The sequence below is a fragment of the Marmota marmota genome, unplaced genomic scaffold (genome assembly GCF_001458135.2).
Source record: "Marmota marmota marmota unplaced genomic scaffold, marMar, whole genome shotgun sequence".
Taxonomy (NCBI): domain Eukaryota; kingdom Metazoa; phylum Chordata; class Mammalia; order Rodentia; family Sciuridae; genus Marmota; species Marmota marmota.
The window spans coordinates 32,904,929-32,925,413 of NW_026000057.1; the positions used below are offsets into that span (position 1 = coordinate 32,904,929).

The 20,485-nt window shown below is 34.5% G+C and overlaps 1 protein-coding gene and 1 non-coding gene across 3 annotated transcripts in view; both read right to left on the reverse strand.

Annotated features, from left to right (window-relative positions):
- Window positions 1–5,654: 5,654 nt before the first annotated feature.
- Trnaa-agc lies at window positions 5,655–5,727 on the reverse strand. The gene has a single exon. It is a non-coding gene; the product is annotated as a tRNA-Ala (tRNA).
- A 4,910-nt stretch (window positions 5,728–10,637) lies between these two features.
- Ube2d3 (ubiquitin conjugating enzyme E2 D3) overlaps window positions 10,638–20,485 on the reverse strand; it is a 30,156-nt gene continuing 20,308 nt past the window's right edge. Inside the window, exons 4-7 of one of the 2 annotated variants that reach the window (XM_015484605.2) lie at window positions 17,126–17,203; window positions 15,970–16,075; window positions 14,200–14,293; window positions 10,638–12,115 (exon numbers count right to left, since the gene is read on the reverse strand). In XM_015484605.2, the coding sequence (XP_015340091.1) occupies window positions 12,070–12,115; window positions 14,200–14,293; window positions 15,970–16,075; window positions 17,126–17,203 (324 nt within the window). In that variant the 3' untranslated portion in view covers window positions 10,638–12,069. Of the gene's footprint in view, window positions 12,116–12,432; window positions 13,760–14,199; window positions 14,294–15,969; window positions 16,076–17,125; window positions 17,204–20,485 lie in introns of those variants that run through there. The other variant, XM_048813670.1, reaches the window with a different exon arrangement.

A 20,485-nucleotide genomic window follows, 5' to 3' on the forward strand; every position in this document is an offset into this window, starting at 1 on the left:
CCTCTGGTGATAGAAAGGTGTTAGTAGCAGTCTCCTGTTGTAACTTTCCCCCTGATGGCTTTTTCTGTTTTACACTTTCTTTCTCTGTCTGACTAGCTTGAGAGGCCTTCTCTTTTACTTGAATCTTTTCCTCTGTCTGACTAACTTGAGAGACCTTCTCTTTTACTTGAATCATTATGTCTTCTTCTTCCTCTACCATTGTCTGAACTGAAGGCTTTGGACTAAGCAAACAAGATATGAACGTCCACAATGGCAATGTGCCAACTGGCAGAGTCCCTGGGCTTTTCTTTTCTATTCTTTTTAAATCTTCACCATGATGGTTCCATTGTGATATATTTAACAACTCCTCCTTAAAAAGCCATGGGCTACATTTTTGTATTGTATCAACGTATGCCCTGATTGTTCTTGATTTTACTGAGATGCCTCCTTCCTCTAACAATTTACTTAACACTCTTTCAGTTTGTTTTTTACTAATTTCTGATCCCGTATTTCTACTTAAATACAACCCAACAAAATGACGCCAAACAAAACCAAGACAGAATGAAATAAAAAGGGAACAACAAAAAGTCATTATAGCCTTTCTATCCTCCTGACATGTGCATCCGTCCTTTCTCCCTATCTGTTCCTCAGACGTAAATAGTTTTTCCTCAGATGTGAGCGGTTTTTCTTCCGTCTCACTCATCTCCAGGGACAGGCAACTTAAAACAAAAGTGAAGCAAAATAAAAGAGGAATCTTAAAATGGCTACCCATCCTCTCGCCCTGCCCTCAGGGGCGAGCAGTTTCACTTACCCTCAGTTGCTCCCCGTGCGAGCCACCAAATGCCGCACTCTGGCTGGGCACAATCAGGAGCCACTTGTCAAAAGAAACTAACTTTATTTTTAGAACCACACACGCCAAACAAAACAGCCTCTCAGGAAAAACCCTCAGAGCCTCAACTGCCACCACCAGCTTTCCACAAGCCTCTCTCTCCCACACAAGCTTCTCTCCACCTCCCCCAATCCTCCTGCTCTTGAGGCCGATTGGCTGGGTCACGTGGGCAGAGCCAAAAAAAGTCCCCCAATGAGCAGCTCCGTGGTCTGAAAGGGCAGGGAAACAGCCCAGTGAGCATCACCGCAGAGGAGCCAATCAGCTAGATGTTGCTGGGGCCGCTGTGAGCCAATCATCAGCCGGCAGCTGGAAGTTTGCTGGCAGCTGGAAGTTTGCTGGGGCCCCTTCGGCTGTGGCTCTCAACAAATAAATAAACAGATAGACAAACAAACAACTTATAGGATGTCAGAAAGTATATGCAAATTATTCATCTGACAAGAGATTAATGTCCAAAATATATGGCATAAAAACAACTCAACAATAAAAAAAAAAAACAAAACATTACTTCAATTTAAACGTGGGTAAATGATCTAAATAGACATTTCTCAAAGATGTATAAATAAAAAATAATATATGAAAAAATATATTCAAAATCACTAAGCATCAGGGAAATGCAAATCAACACTGCAATGAAATATCAACTTACCGCAGAATGGCTATCAAAAAAGACAAAAACAAAACAGAACAGTGTTGGCAAGGATGCAGAGAAGGGACACTCCTACACATCATTGGTGGGAATGTAAATTAGTACCACTGGTATGAAAAACAGTTTGGAAGTTTTTGCTTGTTTGTTTTCTCTGAAAAAAAAAAAGTTGGAGGTAAATGGTCAATTTTGCTTTGTGTTTGCAGTGCGAGGGATCAAACCCAGAACCTTGTTCATGCTAGACAATCACTCTACCATTGAGCTATACCCTCAGTCCAAACTGCTAGTTTTTATTTACTTAATAGTAAACTCACTCTTCTTTCTTCTCTTTTTAAAAGCAGTAAGTTATGTATAATATTCAGATATTTAGCGCACAGTTCAGTGATTTTTGGCAATTTATATCCTGTATAATCGCCACCCCTGTGGAGGAGATACAGAGCATTTCATCCCAGTAAACTCCCTTGGACTTCTTTCTCATTGATTTCCTCCCCTTCCAGGTAGGGACTGTACTATCACCTAAGTTCAGTTTTGCGTTTTCTTCAATGTTACACAAATAGCACCCTATACTATGTATTTTTCTTTCTTTGATCAGCATAATATTTTTCAAATTAATCTGTGCCATTTCATCCTTTTTTCTGAAATATATTTTATTTTATATGGAATTATAGGATGATAGTTATTTTCTTGCAGTCTTCAAACGTAATATTCCACTTTCTTTTGTTTCCATTGTTGCTGTAGAGAAATCTCCCAGTTTTGCTCGAGTCATCTCCCTAGTTTCTTTGCAGATAATCTACTTGATTTTCTTTTATACTTACTTTAAAAATGAATGTTCTGGGCTGGGGATGTAGCTCAGTGGTAGAGCACTTGCCTTACATGTGTGAGGCACTGGGATCAATCCTCAGCACCACATAAGAATAAATAAATAAAGATATTGTGTCCATCTACAACTAAAAGAATATATATATATATTTTTTTTTTTTTTTTAAAAGAATGTTTTTACTTTAATTTTCTGCAACTGCACTATGAGATTTTTTTTTCTTGTTAGGGCTTCAATGGGTTTACTTAATCTGCAGCTTAGGATCTTTAATCAATTTTAGAAAAAAGTTAGCCATTTCTTTTTCAAAAATTGCTTCTGCTCCATTCCCTCCTTCTTCTTTATGATTGTCTATATCCAATCAGGAGAGAAATTACACAGTAGGTAAAGCAAGAGAAGTTTAATGTAAATAATTACTAACTATGATTAAAGAGTGACTATGTTATATAAGAAAACTATATGTATACATATATGAAAAATTGTGCTCTATATATGTAATAAGAACTATAATGAATTCCGCTGTTATATATAAATAAAAAAGAAAACTCTATATGGTACTAAAAAGCTGGTAGAGGATATATAAGAATAAACAAACTTGAAAGGAGTTCAGATCTTTTTGGAGAAGATGTAGTTCAGCCTACTGCGAGTCAAAAAATATTATTGGCTTAGCTAAGCTAAATCTAGTCTGGACTTGTTGGGGCAGCAATGGGTCACCCTCTAGATTAGAAGTAGAGAAGCAGGTGGATCAGCAATTGACACTGTAGGCCCACAGTTCCCTTTCAGAGCTTTCAGGCTGCACAGGAGTTTCCAAAGGGACATTGTTTGGACCTCTGGCCTCAGGTGAGCTGTGCACAAGCTGTGCAAAGACTTATAGAAGAAATGACTATTGGTGCAAGAATCCCAATGCCACAGCCAGCTCTCTGCAGACAGTGAGAGAGTTTGGTTTTCTTGTCAAGAAGGCTGCAAGGTCTTGCATGTGAACACAGATTATGTTTGGGGCCTGTGGATATTTTACTTATTGTCTCCACACTCATGCCAGCCATCCCACAGCCCCCCACGAAAATACAGAAATATAAACTTTCTCCTGTGATATCCTTCCACCTACATTTGCTGGGAAAGTTTAACATCATGTCCACTTCAATCTTTATTTTATCTTATCTTTATTTTTTATAGTACTAGGGATTGAAACCAGGGGTGCTCTACCCCCAGCCCTTTTTATTTTTTTATTTTGAGACAATTCTCACCAAGTTGTCCAGGCTAACCTCGAACTTGTGATCCTCTTGCCTCAGAGTCCCCAGCAGCTGGGATTAACAGGGCCATGATAACTGGCACCTGCCTATTTCAACAGAAATTCTTAAAGGAATTAAGTTATATAGAAGAAATAGTGAAAAATTTACTGAGAGACTTAAGGCAGTAAATTGAACTCAAGTTCCAACTAGACATGTGTTAAACCAAGTCATGTCTCCCTTCATGTTTCTTGAACCTCTGCTAGTTTTTCATCTCAGTGCACTACATTTGGAATAATTTCTTTCTTCCACTTCTCTAAACCTTTAGTTAGCTTTGTCTATTGGGCTATTGGCTCTATCTTCTAAGTTTCAATTAGTCTTTTTTAAAATTTCTTGGAAGTATTGTTTTTGGTTATTTTTCAGTCTGATTAGTTATTTTTTAGTCTCTTGTTCTTTATTCATATTTTAAACTTGTCCTTCTATCTACCATAATCCTTAAGAGATAGGATTCTGGAAACTGAGTATCTGTTAGGGTCTGTAAACAAGTCAGGATGGGGCCTGGCAAATGTTAGAGTCTGTAAACAAGTCTGGATGGTGCCTGGCATTTTGCCAGAGGGAGTGGTTTGTGAAGTAACGCCAGCGAGCCATTAAGTGTGGAGATTCCTTATTGGTTGACTGCTGTATCTAGTTTATGTTAATTAGATAAGCTGTGTGGAATGTATAAATACCCCTCCTGTCCTACAATAAAAGGCTTCCACTCCTGCTGTATCAACGTACACAAGTTCTTTGTCACCCCCCCCCCACCCCCCCGGTTATTTTGCCCAGCCAGCCGGACTGCGGCAAGTATCTAGATTTAAATCTCAACCTCTGACATTTAGCTACTTTCCCCTCAGTTATTTATCACATAAATAATAAGTGTATACATTTGTTATAAAATTAAGCATTAACATATGTAAAGAATTTAGAACAGAAGTTGGCATGTAAAAAGTATTACATAAATATTGGCAATTACTGTCTTTTGTGCCTAATGTATTTTTTGTTGAGGTAAAATTCACATGCCTTTTAAAATTTAACCATTTTGAATGTACAGTTCAGTGTCTTTTAGTGGGCTTACAATGTTACATAACCATAACCTCTAGAGTTCCAAGACATTTTTGTCATTCACAAAGGAGACCCTCTACCCACTAAGCAATCACTCCATTCTCCCTTCTTCTTAGCTCCTGGCACTACTCTGAGTATTAATATAAATGAAATCATATAGTATAGTACCCTTCTGTTTGGTTTTTTTCATTTAGCATGTTTTCACATCCACATTGTATATAAAGTACATTTCTTTTTATGGATGAATATGTCATAGTATGGAAACATTAGAATTTTTCAGTTTCCACATTTTGGTTATTGTAAATAGTTCTCCTGTGAACATTCATTTACAAGTATCTGTTTGAATGTCTGTTTTCAATTCTTTTGGGTACATACTTAAGAATGGAATTGTTGAATCATATTGTAGCTCTGATTTAACTTTTTGAGGAATTGCCAAATTTCCTTTTACAGAAGCTGCTCTATCTTTAAGGGTTTCAGTTTCTCCAAATTCTTAACATTTATTTTCCATTAAAAAAATTGTAACCACCCTAATAAATATGAAGTGATTGCTTCTGTGGGTTTCTTTTCATGTGCTTGATATCATGTGCTTTGATATCTTCTATGGAAAAAAGCACAATCAAATCTTTTCTTTTTTAATAGGGTTGTCTTCATACTGAATTTTATAAATTCTTATATATATTCTGAATATTAGGCCCTTAACAGACATGATCTGCAATATTTTTCATTCTATAGACTATCTTTTTACTATAATAATGTCCTTGGACACACCAGTTTACAGTCTATTTTTTCTTTGGTTGTTTGTGCTTTTGGTATATCTGAGTATTTAAGGAAACTAACAACTGATTTTCTTCTTAGAATTTTGTGACTTTAGCTCTTAAAATTAGGACTTGAATCCATTAAAATATATATATATATATATATATATATATATATATATATATATATACACACACATATATATATGTATATATTTTAGTTGTAGTTGGACACAATTTTGTTTTTATGGGATGCTGAGGATCGAACTCAGGACCTCTCACGTGCTAGGCGAGCGCTCTACCACTGAGCCACAACCCCAGCCCCTTAAATATATTTTTTATAACTTTTAATTCTTTTCTTATGTGGTGCTGAGGATTGAACCCAGTGCCCCACCCTTGCTAGGCAAGTGCTCTACCACTGAGCTTCAGCCAGGGCGCCTCCATACATTTTGAGTTAATTTTTGTGTGACTTGAGGCAGAGATCCAAATTTATTCTTTTTCATATACTTATCTAGTTGTCCTGGAACCATTTGTTGAAAAAAGTATTTTTTTCCCCCACTGAGTGGTCTTGTCACCCTTGTTAAACATCAATTGACCATAAATGTATGGATTATTTCTCAGTTCTGTCATGGGCTTACAATTGTATCCCTATGCTAATGCCACAGTTTATTATTGTAATTGTTTTGAATTTGGAAAGTATGAGTCCTTCACCTTGGTTCTTTTTAAAAAATGCTTGACTCTGCAATCCTCTACAAAATTTTAAACCTTTTTTATTTCTGCAGAAATATCTTTGGGACTTTGACAGACTGCATCAAAGCTGTAGATTGTATTGAGAATCATCTCATCAATCTTCTAATCCATGAGCACAGAATGCCTTTCCATTTTATTTAGGACTTCTCTAATATCTCAGAAATATTTTATAGTTTTCAAGGTACAAGTTTCACACTTCAATAAATTTATCCCTAAACATTTTATTCTTTTTGATATTAGTGTAAATGGAATTTCATTTTTATTGTTTATTGTTATAATACTAAAACTGATTTTTCTGTTATTTGGGATCATGTAAATTTGTTGTATTATTAACTCCATGAGTTTTGTGTGACTTTTTGGAATTTTTCATGTATGAGATATCATCTGAGAATAGAATTTCTTCCTCTCAAATTTGGATGACTTTTTAAATGTAATTATTTTTTATACCTTTATTTTTATGTGTTGCTGAGGATCGAACCCAGAACCTTGAACATGCTAGGCAAATGCTCTACTGCTGAACTACAACCCCAGCCCAACTTTTAATTTTTGCAAATAGGCTGGCTCCCACTCATAGTACTATGTTCCTTTATACTTTTTCTTTAAGCTGTAAGCTATTATTTTCTGAAGAAATTTTGCTTTGGTTACTCTACTTGATGTAAGTCCTTTACTTGAGCTTTCTGGGGCCACTTACAAAAGATTTTGGGTTGCAAATCTTCAAACTATTTCAAATTTGTAGAGCAGAATACTCTGCTAGAGAACCCAAAGACTCGAGATAAACAAACTTCTATTTGACACCTATCTTTGGGTGCATCAATTTTTGCTTTTTGTTGTTGGGACCATGAAAATTAATGCTCATGTTTACTAGGTACTTCAAAAGCATTCTCAGGATGAAAGCTAGCTTCCTGGTATGTTGTTTCTCTTTTGGTCTTAATACTACTTTTTTTGATATCTTTTCCCCAGCAAGTTGTTCAGGTTCATCATCCTTACGGACAAACTGAAACGTCTATTCCCTCAATGTGATTATTTTAGTTGTGAAGTTTCAGCTAAACTTCTATACTACACTGCACTTCGTTTTTATGCATTCGGCTTCTTCTTTAAAGAACAAAATACTTTGAGCAAAGTACCGTTTAGCTCATAGTCATTTCTGTATAAAAAATATTTTGACAGCCTATAAAGTGCCAAGGAATCATCTAGTCATTAAAGTATCTTTCTAGAGCTTACATTCTTGGGTGCGGTTGCAGGGGAACAATTACATATAAGATGGATAATACGGAATTTCCCGTTATGTACTGGACAGTGGTGGTGCTGTTGGTGTATTACATAATTATCAAGAAAAAGCACTTTTATGAAGTGACATTTGACATCTACAGGAAAGGCAGAAGCCATATCTGGGGAAAGACGATCTGAGGGAAAGGAAAGAACAAGGACAAAGTCCCGTGTCCAGGTCTCAATAGAGGTCAGGCTGAGAGTTGGGGTCATGGTGGGGCAAACGAATGATTAAATATGGGACAGTTGTGGGAAAGTTTCATTTATAGCCTTGTACATTTCCTTTTAATATTTGGCTTTTATTCTGCATGACGGGAATTTTAGGTTTGGAGGAAAGCCATTACACAACCAGACATGCTCATGTTGGGTGTTAGGTGTAGAATTGCTGCAAAGTAGGAAGCAGAAAGACTACTCAGAAGGCTACTAAAATAACCCAATTAAGAGATGGTGGCGCTTTACACCATGGTTATAGCAGTATGGTGAACCAGTAGATTCCAAATAAAAATTTTAGGGTAAAACCAAGAAGACCACTATTAATTTTGACTAGGAGATTAAAAGCCACGATGCCTAGGTTTGGGGCCAGTTCAACTGTTTACATTCACTCAGGTTCTATAATAGGAGGTATGTGCACATCTCTGTGTAGAAATCTGGCCACTTCTAGATGACTTTGAGATAGCCACATGCCTAAGAAACTGTTGAGTTCAGAAGTTTTGGAAAATCAGCAGACTGTCAAATTTGTGAAAGTGAATTTTTTCCCCATAAAACCATTCTTTGTATTAATTTAAAAAATAGAGCATTATTAAAATCTCATTAAGAAACAGCATACAGGTTGGGAAGATATAATTTATGACAGTGAGACCTTAGTGAAAACATTCCAAGTAAAATAATTATGAAACACTATGCATCTGAATTAATAAAATTCTTAAAAATATAAGGCTTGGAAAGTTTAAGAAAGTATAATGCAAATAGTGATCACTGTGTTCTAACAGCAAACTTCACATGCATAGCCTTCAGGGAACTTTTTGATCTTAACATTTATGTTGTGGTGGTGGACTGTTGTCTTAAAACCCCGTTTCTAAATACCCTTACCTTCTCTCCCCACCTCCATTACAATGGGAAAGCACAAGAAAAGCTTTAACAATGCCTAGTTTAGGGTACACTTAATGTTAAATTCAAACACTGTTCACATTGGTGGGATGAAGGGGGAAGTTGCCCAGTTTTAAAGCCACAGAATGAAATCTGGGTTCAATCTACCTTGCAGATAGATCTTTGGAACTGGTTCTTTTTAATACTTAACCACTGGTTGAATTATGTGTAGCAAAAATAAATTCCCAATCTTTACCATGCATGGAAGCATCTGGAGAGCTTTTTAATACAAGCTACTGGGTTCTACCTCACAGTGTAAGTACAACTGGGACAAGACCCAATAATTTCACAAATGATGCTGCTATTGGTTCTGAGTCACTTTAAAAACCATCACATTAGTTCTTCATAGACCAGTCTATTACTACTGTTTAAATATGTTCAAAATCGAGCTCACACACAGTATTAAAGTTTAAGTGTGGACTTCATGTTCACTGGAATTACCAAGTAAGACCAACTTGTCTTTAAACACAGATTTTAATGATAACAATTCCTTTAAGCTCAATTAACTTCAGCTATTACAAGTCTTATGCAGATGTCACTATTAAGACAACATTAGTGACTTGCACTGGGTTCCTCATAGAAGACAAATTTCACTTAAAAGTGTAATCAACAATCATTTAACAGTTTTGTTATGTTAACACAAAACATGGCTAGTTTGAGTTACCCCCCCCCCATCACTAACACACCATGATCAGTATACTTCAAACTATTAAAAAAAAAAAAAAGTGAGTGTTTCACTACCCCTGAGACCACTATGTTAACTGTGGTTCATACTTTTAAATGTGAGTACACCCACACAAAGAAAACAAACTAATCATTTATTAAAAAAAAAAAATCTGATTATCACATTGCAAACCTTCCCAGGGAAAAGAGTGAATCACTTAACATGTAAATTTACCATTAACAGGTCAACTGGACTCTTAAGAGAAATTTTAAGAATTTAAGAAATTAAAGTTTATGCATTAAAAGATACAGTAAATACACAGAAATGGTCCAAATCAGTATTTAATCTGCTAATATTCATTTCTGTCCTACACATGGCACTAGTAATGTTGAATTACTGGTTTGGATGGGGGAAAAAAAAGAACAAATTCTTTCATTCTTTTAAAAGTTCCATCGTAGATGATCCCAAGTCTAGTGTCCATACATTCAAAAATGTTGGTTTTCCAGGTACTTTAAATTACTGTTCTCTTAAACCTGGAGAAGCCTTTATGGCTTATTCCCTTAGAAGCGACATACGAAATATTGTATAAAGCATTAAGTCAAAGATAAAGAGAACTGGACATATCCACTAGTTATCATTACAATCAATGGTTTAAGTCATCTCTGTAAATACTTAAGGTTGTTCTAGGCTAAAAAAGATCAATGTGAAAGCCCATTTAAGATCCACTGCTTACAAAAGTTTTATTAGTGTTTTGGCTTTCAATAAATATGCCTACTAAAGCTGTTATTTTTGAGAGCACAGGAGTTTCAGAAATAATTGTTTTTTAAGAACAGAGCCAAAAAGCAGTATTTCTTACCTTGTGGAGCAGTTACTAGTTTCTTATTCATAATTTGAATCCAAAAGTTTTAACAGCATGACATCTACCCTGAAGAACCCACAATTTTTAAAGCAAAAGTTAAAATAAAAAAAATTCACTCATTGGAAAAAATTGTATAGCTGGATTGACACTTCCCAATGAAATGCTTATTACAGAATTAACAAAGCCAGAATATCTTCAGAAGGCATGCATTTCACTTCCAGTTTAGATAAGAACCTTAAGTCAATAAATCACGTCCAAACTACATATTAAACCGTTTATAAAAAATTAAGCATTAACATTTATTTCTAGCTTTCCACCTGTGTGTGCAGACAAGGAATAAGACTTGCACACAAGCGTAAGCAGTGCAAAAAATGTGGAAGTGGAGATGTCACGTGCTAGAAATACAGGACTTTAATAAAGCAATGGTTAAAATGAAATAACTAAGAAGCATAACTACAGGATCAGAATTAGGAAGGGTGAAGAATGGTAATGCCCTTGTTACCAAAGAAGTTTAGTGGCACAGATAGCACTTGTCAAACAAAAAATCCAATAGCATTGACTTTTATTCGTTCATGTTAAGTCACCTGAAATGATATTTGTTGCATTTAAATGCTCATTAATGTAAATGGCTGAACAAATCCATTTCAATGGATACTCAATATCCCACAGTTAAGTCACTTCAACACAGCCTCATGACAACTCCCACACCAAAACAGTACTTTATTTTGTAAATTTTGACCCATTGTTACTCCCATGTTTAGTTTTATTTTTTTAAGCTGTCAAGTGTACACGGTGAAGAGAAATTTGTTAAGATTGGTGATGCACCTGGAAAATAAATTTCTTAAACTCCATATACACGTTTCAAAACTGCTGGGTCCCAAGTCCATTTATGAACTCCAGGGCTGCCAGTATCATGTGCAGCATATTAAAACTACACTATTTGAATAGCTTAATTCTGCATAAATCAGGTCAAGCAATGTGTCAACCTGTAACAGACTGTGCACTTTAACTGAACATGGCAAAATATTCACTCTTTTGAACTTTACATCATCATTTGATGTCAAACAATGAAGCAAACCCAACAGTATATACAAAAACAGCTTTGCATTTACAAAAGATTGTTTCCCATACTGATTAATCCAGGCAGCTAACTCATTGGTTTATGCAACTTTATTGAAGAAAAATAAATCAATTACTAGCAGAGCTATTAGTTGATCACTCATCCATTGACAACTTGCATCATTTATTCAGTGCTATATTAAACAGTGTATTGGAAGATAGATTAACTAATAGCTCCAAGCCTCCTAACAATTTAAATGAAAATTACAAAATGTTTTGAGACCCTATTTTGGAATACAAAGGGTGTTTGACTTCCAATTTCCATTCTCTGTAGAACAAGAACAGGTCATTCCTTTATTGACATGCATAAAATACATCACATTTTCTGTTCTGCTGATGCTATAAATTCAATACCAATTCTCCAGCCACATCAGTTATGAGCATAAAGTATAACATGTAACCTCAAATCTCTAACAGTGGAAGGTTTAAACAAAATGGATGCTGCTAGAATAATGCTGCTTCCTTTGATGTGACAACTGAGCATCCATTTCCCTCCCCCTCAGATGATTTCTTCAGCATGTTAGAGCAGTGAGGAATGGTTTAGTCTCATAACCAAGTTAGAGTGAAGACATTGGCCACATAATACACATGCTCCATTTTTTAAAAAAATTCTGAATCTTGGGCAACTGTTCTCTTGTAACTACTTTACAGTTTCTAAAAGCAGTTATTGTCCAAAGCTGGAAGAACTTAAATCTTCTCAGATGAGCATGTGAATGAATGGAGGGAGGTAAACAAAAAATAAAATTAAAAAAGATGAGGTCTGATAGGGGAGCAGCCGGATAAGAAAAATCAAAAAAGGAACAGTAATTTAAAGTTTATTCCAGCTATAATGCAGGTTATTCTGACTTTAAGGTAGCATCACATGGCATACTTCTGAGTCCATTCCCGAGATATTCTGTTGTACCTATAAATAAAGAAAAAGTTACTTTAATAAGTTAAAGGAAAAGATTACTGTTTTTAAAAGGAAAAGACTTCTATTTTACCTACAGACTCATTATAAAGCCATCTGTAATGGCTATGATTAGAATAAAACCAACAAGGGAAAAATAGCACTGGCACCCAAAACAATATGGGAAATGAGAACTGAATGCTTTCAAAGCAGTATTGTTTTAATAAATGTAGGAGGGCTAACAAAAACCAAAGACTTTTTCTCCATCACTGAGCTAATGGTCTATCAGAAATTCTAAAAATTGGTTATCCGTTACAACAATTTTTTTAAAAAATATTTATTTTTTAGTTATAGGTGGACACAATATCTTTGTTTTACTTTATGTGGTGCTGAGGATCAAACCCAGTGCTTCACGCACGCTAGGCTAGCACTCTACCTCTGAGTCAAAACCCCAGCCCACTACAACAAATTTTAATGCAGAAATTGTTTTAGTTCACAGATGTTTGTCACACAGAATACATATTCTGTACATCAACAAAAATTTCCAAAGCTAGAACCAAACATGTACTATCACTAAAAAATTGTCATCTGAAACCTAGACCTGAGAAGTTACTTGGGCATGGGTATAACCAGAAGAGATATCTTTGAAACGTAGGCAGAACAGACAGATAGTGGGCAGGCTGACAAAGAAATTTAAGAGTAGATGGGTATAAGTGGTCGTGCCAATTAGAACGCACATGTGTTACTTTTAAAAATTCTGGCGATTGGTGCTACACTAAGCCCAAGTGAGACCTGCTAAACTGGACATCTTTGTTAAAAAAAAAAAAAAATCCACAGATAATTCACCTGTGAACTAGGGCTACTGCTGAGGAAGACTGTTAATATTGACACACACTATTAATCTCTCCACAGATAACAATCATGCCAGAGGCTACTTACCAACAAAATATAGTGATAACCTTAAAAAATGAATATACATCAAAAGGCACAGAACTTTTAGACTTACATATTTAATTTTTAAAAGATTACCAGCTTCATTTAAACTAAGAACTAAATTCAACTATTTTTCTAAACTTAAACAGATAGAAGTTTTTTCTACCCAATTCCATTATGCTACTAAAGAGATTCTCTTCAAAAGCTAGCACTTTAAATCAAAGGCTTTAGTTTAGCATACAGGGAGCCACAAAATACAGCTGACATTAATGCATGCTTGTCAGTAATGAACATTTAGATTAGATGCTTAGGCTTTCAAGTGTTTTTCCCTTATAATCCTACCTCCTGGCAAAATTTGAATAAAATCACCACATTCCATATACTACTGGTACATTTTCAAGCTAAAAATTTAACACCATGGTAGTTTGATACTCTTAAACTTCTACTTCTTAACTAATGCTATGTAACTGCTTTGCCATGCAAGAATATTTTCAAACAGTACTGACTATGAGGTATACTTTCACGCTAAAGAGAGCTCAAGCAGTTAAATGTACAGTTTTCAGAAAACTGCCACATCTGTTACCTTTTGTTAGTTAATACAGTGCCTTAAAGCATGCAGCACTCAAGTGCTGGCAGTTCCATGAATAAGCGCACCATAGAGTGCAGATCCTCTTACCCTACAACATAGCGTATTTCTCTGTCCACTCTCTTGCTAACCTATTGTACCTAATTGAACAAGTACACTTAGCATTAATTATAACATACAACAGTTACAATGGTTAAGTTGAACACAAACATAATTCAAATATCTGAGAAATATAGAAACAATTTTTACAACAGTACTAATATAATTTTATTAAAACAAAAAACCACACCTGGGTGAAGAAAATGTGATTTCTTCCCTCAAACTTGAGAGTAAAATGACAAAAGTGCTTAACGTATCAGAAAAAGAAAACCTGAAGGGGTTATTCATTGTCACATATACTGAAATCTGGTTTTTTAAAAAATAACGCATTTTTAATAACTAGATTGGGGCACATTTTAACAATTATCTTACCAGAAAACAAGCATCAAGTCTTCCTGCAAGCGCCACAACTTACAACAGAATATAAGCCTGTCTCATTAAGAACCTTTTAATAGCTTTCCTAATACTATTGCATACTTACTTATCTCTGTCTGTTTTATAGATCCGTGCAATCTCTGGCACTAAAGGGTCATCTGGGTTTGGATCACATAGCAGTGAACAAATGGATAAAAGAACTGTAAAGAAAATAAATGTATGTTACATAATAGCATCAGGAGTTTGAATAATTGTCAACAGAACTTTAGAATCTGCACTACAAACTTCATTTCCTCAAAGGTTTTTGTCTCCTTGTCTCTCTGTAAGGTAGAGACCACACTCCCAAGAGTATTGGTAAAATAATGCCAAGCTCTCATGGACAAAGTGAGTCTTCACAGTTCTAGTTATTACTTGACCTTTTAACATACCAACTTAGTAGATGATAGCACTAAGGACCATAGATGTCATTCATTTTGAGTACCTGTTATGTGCCAGTCAGTAGACAGGTATTGTTATGAGACTATAAGATCAAAATGCTTAAAGCAGCAGCATGAGAAAAAATTGACCATCATGTAAACGAAAAATTTTTGTTGACAGAAGTAAATACAATTTATTTCAAATCCAAATGCATGGGGGAGCATATAAAATTACACAACAGAGAGTACCCAGCTACATAGTAACTTACAATATTAAATTACGACTGATGTGATAAAATAATAATTTAGCAAATAAGAATGCCAAAAAAGCAAGTCACTAAAAGACAAACCACCACACCACCAATTCAAATTGCATTTACAAAAAAAGTTTTCAGCATCAGAATACATCTCAGATGGGGCTAGGGTTGTGGCTCAGTTGTAGAGCGCTTGGCTCGCATGTTCAAAGGCACTGGGTTTGATCCTCAGCACCACATAAAAAAAAAGTTATTAAGTCCAATTATAACTAAAAACTTGAAAGGAATACATCCCAGCAGTAGTGACTCGACTGGAATTTGTCACTTAAAATCCATGTATTTTTTTTGTCCTCCCTTCAAATACACCTATTTCACTTTGCATTTACCAAACTTATGGTTTATTCATAAAAAGTTAAGATGTACGACTATCTGAAAATATGCTTAAGTCATAATTAGTAACATTAAAAACCTAATTCTATGTACCTAAGGAATGGCAAGTTAACACCCCAAACTGAAACTAAAAAGACATACTTTCTTCCCTCTCTTAAGTTTTGTGCATAGGTGATTTTATTTGTGGGGTGAAAAAGATATAAAATGCTTCCAGAGTCACTCAAAAAAGAAACAACTTAAAACCAGCACCACTCTATTGTGACATTCCTGCAGTATGGACAACCTGTTAAAGATATGTCACATAGGGCTGGGGATGTAGCTCGAGAGGTAGCGCGCTCGCCTGGCATGCGTGCGGCCTGGGTTCGATCCTCAGCACCACACACAAACAAAGATGTTATGTCCACCAAATACTAAAAAATAAATATTAAAATTCTCTCCCTCTCTTAAAAAAAAAAAAAAAAAAGATATGTCACATAATAAACTTCCTACTCAAAGTAGATCCAAACTGATCCAGAGACTTTCCCAAGATTCCACGGTTTTAGACTAACAATCCTAGGTAAGAAACACCTAAATCAAGGTTCCATAACATGTGACTAGAAATTTATTTAAAGGGAACTTATTGGGCAACTTTTCAAACATAATCTCTTTAACTAACACTGATAAAAGAGTAAAAAATAATGTAAGTCTAATCCCTTCTAACCTTATAAACACAATGTTGAAATAAAAATACTCAGGTAAGTAGATTTAAAGATTAAACTCCTGGTAATTATTAGAACATCAGAGTAGCTCAAGTTTATTCTACTACAAGTATTTTACCTTTAGAAATAGTTAAAGCAGGAGACCATTGTGATCTTAGAATATCAAGACAAATGCTGCCATTACTGTTAATATTTGGATGATAAATTCTTGTTGTAAATGCAACCTAAAACAAACAAAAAAACCTAAGTATTTTATCCAAATAAAAACAAGCATTCTAAACTTAAAACTTTAAAAGCAAGGCTTAAAATATTTCAAACTGAATCAATACAACTTAATTTATGCACATAAAATTACCAAAAATTATCAAAACTGACTTTTACATTCTGACCATGAACCCCAAATGATTCCTTCTTTTAATTAAAATTAAAAATATAACTTTGGGGCAAAAAATTTCATTACTAAAATATGGTGAAAAGTTCTGAAGATTAACTGTTTTTAATTTATTATTGAGTACTGGAGATTTAACCTAGGGGCAGCTTGCCACTGAACTATATTATATATCCCCAGCCTTTTATTTTGAGACAGGTCAAATTGCTTAGGGCCTTGCTGAGTTAATGTGGCAGGCTTTGAACTTGTAATCCTACTGTCTCAGACTCCTGAGCTCCTAAGATTACAGGTGCATACCACTGAGCCCTACTGTTTAACTTTGATGTTACCATATTGTTAAGTGTCAAAGGAACACAAAGATATTTAATACTCATTAAAATATAAGGTTTTGGTATAACCAAAACTTACAGCTCATTTAAAATCAGTGATACATGTACATATTGAACTTTGCATTTTCACTGTACATAATAAAAATTTGAATATCAGAAATATTTCAGAAGAATTGTACCACTGTTTATCTTTAAGCAACTCTTAGTCATATAGTGAAACCAAAGTAATGTGAAATTGCAATGCATTATGTGCACATATGAAACTGAATCTGTTTTTTTACAAGCCAATAGGACCAATAATCCAAATCAGTGTACAAGTATCAAGGAAACACTTCCACATGGTATATGTGAATCTTGCAATATTAATGACAAAGCAAATTGTATACCCATTTATAAAGTTCAAATCACTCCAGCTTTTTAAACTAAACACCATCTATTATATTCAATTTAAATTATTCTCATTCAAGCTTAGCCTCAATCACACAGAACTTTTATTTCCATGAAAGCTCGATTCCTCTAAAACAAAGCATAAATCTTTACTAAGGGAAAATACTTGCCTTAGGTGGTTTGAAGGGGTAGTCTGTAGGAAAATGAATTGTCAAAAAGAATACACCACCTTGATATGGGCTGTCATTCTGTGAAGAGAAAAACATGCTTAAAATTAAAAAAAAATTTAAATAATAATATTAAATAATATTATCTATTCTTTACACAGAAATGAAGAAATCTAAATTATTCCAAGAAAACTCAGTTCATAGTAATAAAAAATATAAAATCAAAATTACTATATAGTGAATCCTATTTAAATCCCATTTTACAAATTTCCAGAATATTGGGAAAAGGTATCCAGAAACACTAGTGTTCTAGATCCAAATTCTCATAAATGAAAAAGTACACTTAACAATAATAAAGCTTACAAACAGTATCATGTACTGGTCAGACTACAGAAATTAGAAAGCAAAATATTAAGTATGTTAAAAAAAGCAGACAAAAACAAGTTAAAAAAATTCTTTTTTTTTTTTTTTTTTTTTTTAATTTGAGACATGGTCTCATCATGTTGCCCAGGCTGACCTCAAATTTCCCACCTCAGCCTTCTGAGTCCCTGGAATTACGGGCATACACCAACCAACACACTTTTATCAGGCAAATAAAAACTTTCATAGATCTGACACTTTTAGAATATAGCTTATCAATTCCAACTCCTCAGAAAAATAATTATTAACTCCCCACTACATGCTAGATACGTGAAAAGATCACAGAAAATGATTTTTTTAAATCTTGACAGACTTAAAATTCTGTTACCAAGACCCATAAAATACACACAATAAAATGTTATAGATATGAAATGTGAATGAAATACACAGGGGGTTCAAAAGAAAGAAGTTAATTATTGGTGAAAAATCAGGTTCAAAGAAATGTATAAATCCTGCTGGGCACAATGGTGCATGCCTATAATTCCAGTGACTTGGCAAGCTGAGGCAGGAGGATCCAAAGTTTGTGGTCAGCCTCAGCAACTTAGTGAAACCGTGTTTCAAAAATGGCTTGGTGACAGAATGCCCCTGGGTTCAATACCCAATACCACACACACACAAAAAAGAAAATTGGACAACCAATGAAAGCAATAAAAAGAGTAAGCTACTATTGAGTCCTATAAAATTTAATTAAAAAGACCTATAATAACAAAGCAACACCCAGGAATAATAGAGGAAATAAATAAAACCAAAACCACCATTTATTTGACCCAGTTATCCCATTCAATATATACCCAAAGAACTTAGGTGCCCTTCAATACATTGAATGGATAAGAAAATATGATGTGTATATATACATAATGGAATATTACTCAGCCATAATAAAGAATGACTTTTGCCAGTAAGTGGATATAACTGGAGACTATCATGCTAAGTAAAATAAATCAATCCCCAAAAAACCAAAGGCTGAAATGTACTCTGAGATATGCCAGATACTAAAACAAAATAAATGAGGGTGGAGAGAAGAATAGAAATTCACTGGATTAGACAAAGGGAACTGAAGAGAAGGGAGGCGGGATGAAAATAGGAAAGAGTAGAATGAATCAGACACAACTTTTCTATGTTCATATATAACTACATCACCAGTGAAATGCCACATCATGTACAACCACACGAATGGGATCCTAGTTAGAATGTAATACTCCATATGTATGTATGTCAAATGACACTCTACTGTCATGTATATCTAAAATAGCAAATAAAATGTAAAAAAAGGGGAAAAAAATTCAAAGCAAGGCACCCAAAATATAACAAATTTATTAGATGAGCATATCTTTGTTAAATAATATGGCTATATTATATAGCATGTAGACAATAAGTTTTTACTATATAAATAATTAATAATTTTGTGATGGTCCTACATACTAAATAAAATTTTCTCAAAACCCCATTTCAGATGCTCTGTTTAACTTTCATTTTCCAGTTTCACACAATCAAGGGTTATGTCTGACTGCTTCTGAACAAAGAACTCAATGATGCAATTTAGGCAAAGCCAAATTTCATTTTACTTGTTTAAAAAAGAAAGGAAAAGAAAAAAAAAGCAGCTTAGCATTTCCATGTTACATTAAAATTCCACCACATCAAAGAGGAAAAAAGTAAAACAGACTTAAAGACAAGGCCATATTAAAAAAAGAGACAGGAACTATAAAGAAAAACAAAACAAAAACAAAGGAACTAAAAGAAGAAATACTTTGATTATTGTAATCTTAGAAACAGAACTTATATTCTATCTTTTCTGTAGAATCCTTCTATCCCGTTAGTCCTAGTTGCTGCCCCCCTGGTGTCTTTTATTCCTTCTGTGGCAATCATGAAATGTTGGTATTCCTAGAGATCATTTTTTGCTTCTAACTCCCACCCACATATATTTTGCATACTCTCGAAGTTTCCCTTAGTGTCATATTCATTCCTTGGCATTCATTCAAATGTCTATTCAATCTACTTGATATCTCATCACATATACAAAACACAAACTCCTAATCTCTTCAACACTATTTTTCCTATCAACAGTAAATCACAATAGAAATCTATAAACCAGGATCTTGCAGTTGATTATTCCTTTCATCTGACTCATTCACAGTGGTTACCCAGTCCTAAAGAACTTCAAAATTTCTTGAATTTGCCTCTCCTTTATGCATATGCCCACTGCCACTACCTTAGTTCAAGATGTTAGTACTGGTATTTCTGCTATTATTCTGGCTTTCCTTTCCAATTATCTCTGTCCTAGTGTTAAAGTGATTCCATTATATCTCCTATTTCTTTCCCTTATTTGAAACGTTATTCCCAATAGTCAATACATTAACCCAATTTGCTGGCTATTTACTAATTACAATCATCTACCTTATTTAATACTTATACTTCCCTCTTAATATAGTTGAAGATCTTTAAAGAGTAGGGTAAAAACTGGGTGGTGGTGTATGCCTATAATCCCCAGGGACTTGGGAGGCCTAGACAGGATGATCCCAAGTTCAAGGCCAGCCTCAGCAACTTAGCATAGCCCTAAGCAACTTAGTTGAGACAGTCTCACAATAAAAGTAAGAAGAACTGGAAATGCAAAGCTGTGGTAAAGTGCCTCTGCAGAATCCCCACTACCAAAAAAGGAAAAAAGGGAAAATTTCACATATAGTTAACCTTTGTAGAAAGTGACATAATACATTTAAAATTGATCTTTGTGGATCAGTAAAATAATTCTTATGGACAGATTTTACTTCAGATGGCTTTTGTAGTTACACTCAAGCTAATATTCAGACAGTTCTATCTTTTATAACTGTCACAATTAGATGGAGGTTAGTGTGGTTCTCCAAATACTTTCAAACATATCACCTTCTGCCAACTCCACTTCCAATTGAAGAAAAAATTAGACATGCAAATATTAGAAGCAGTAAGAAA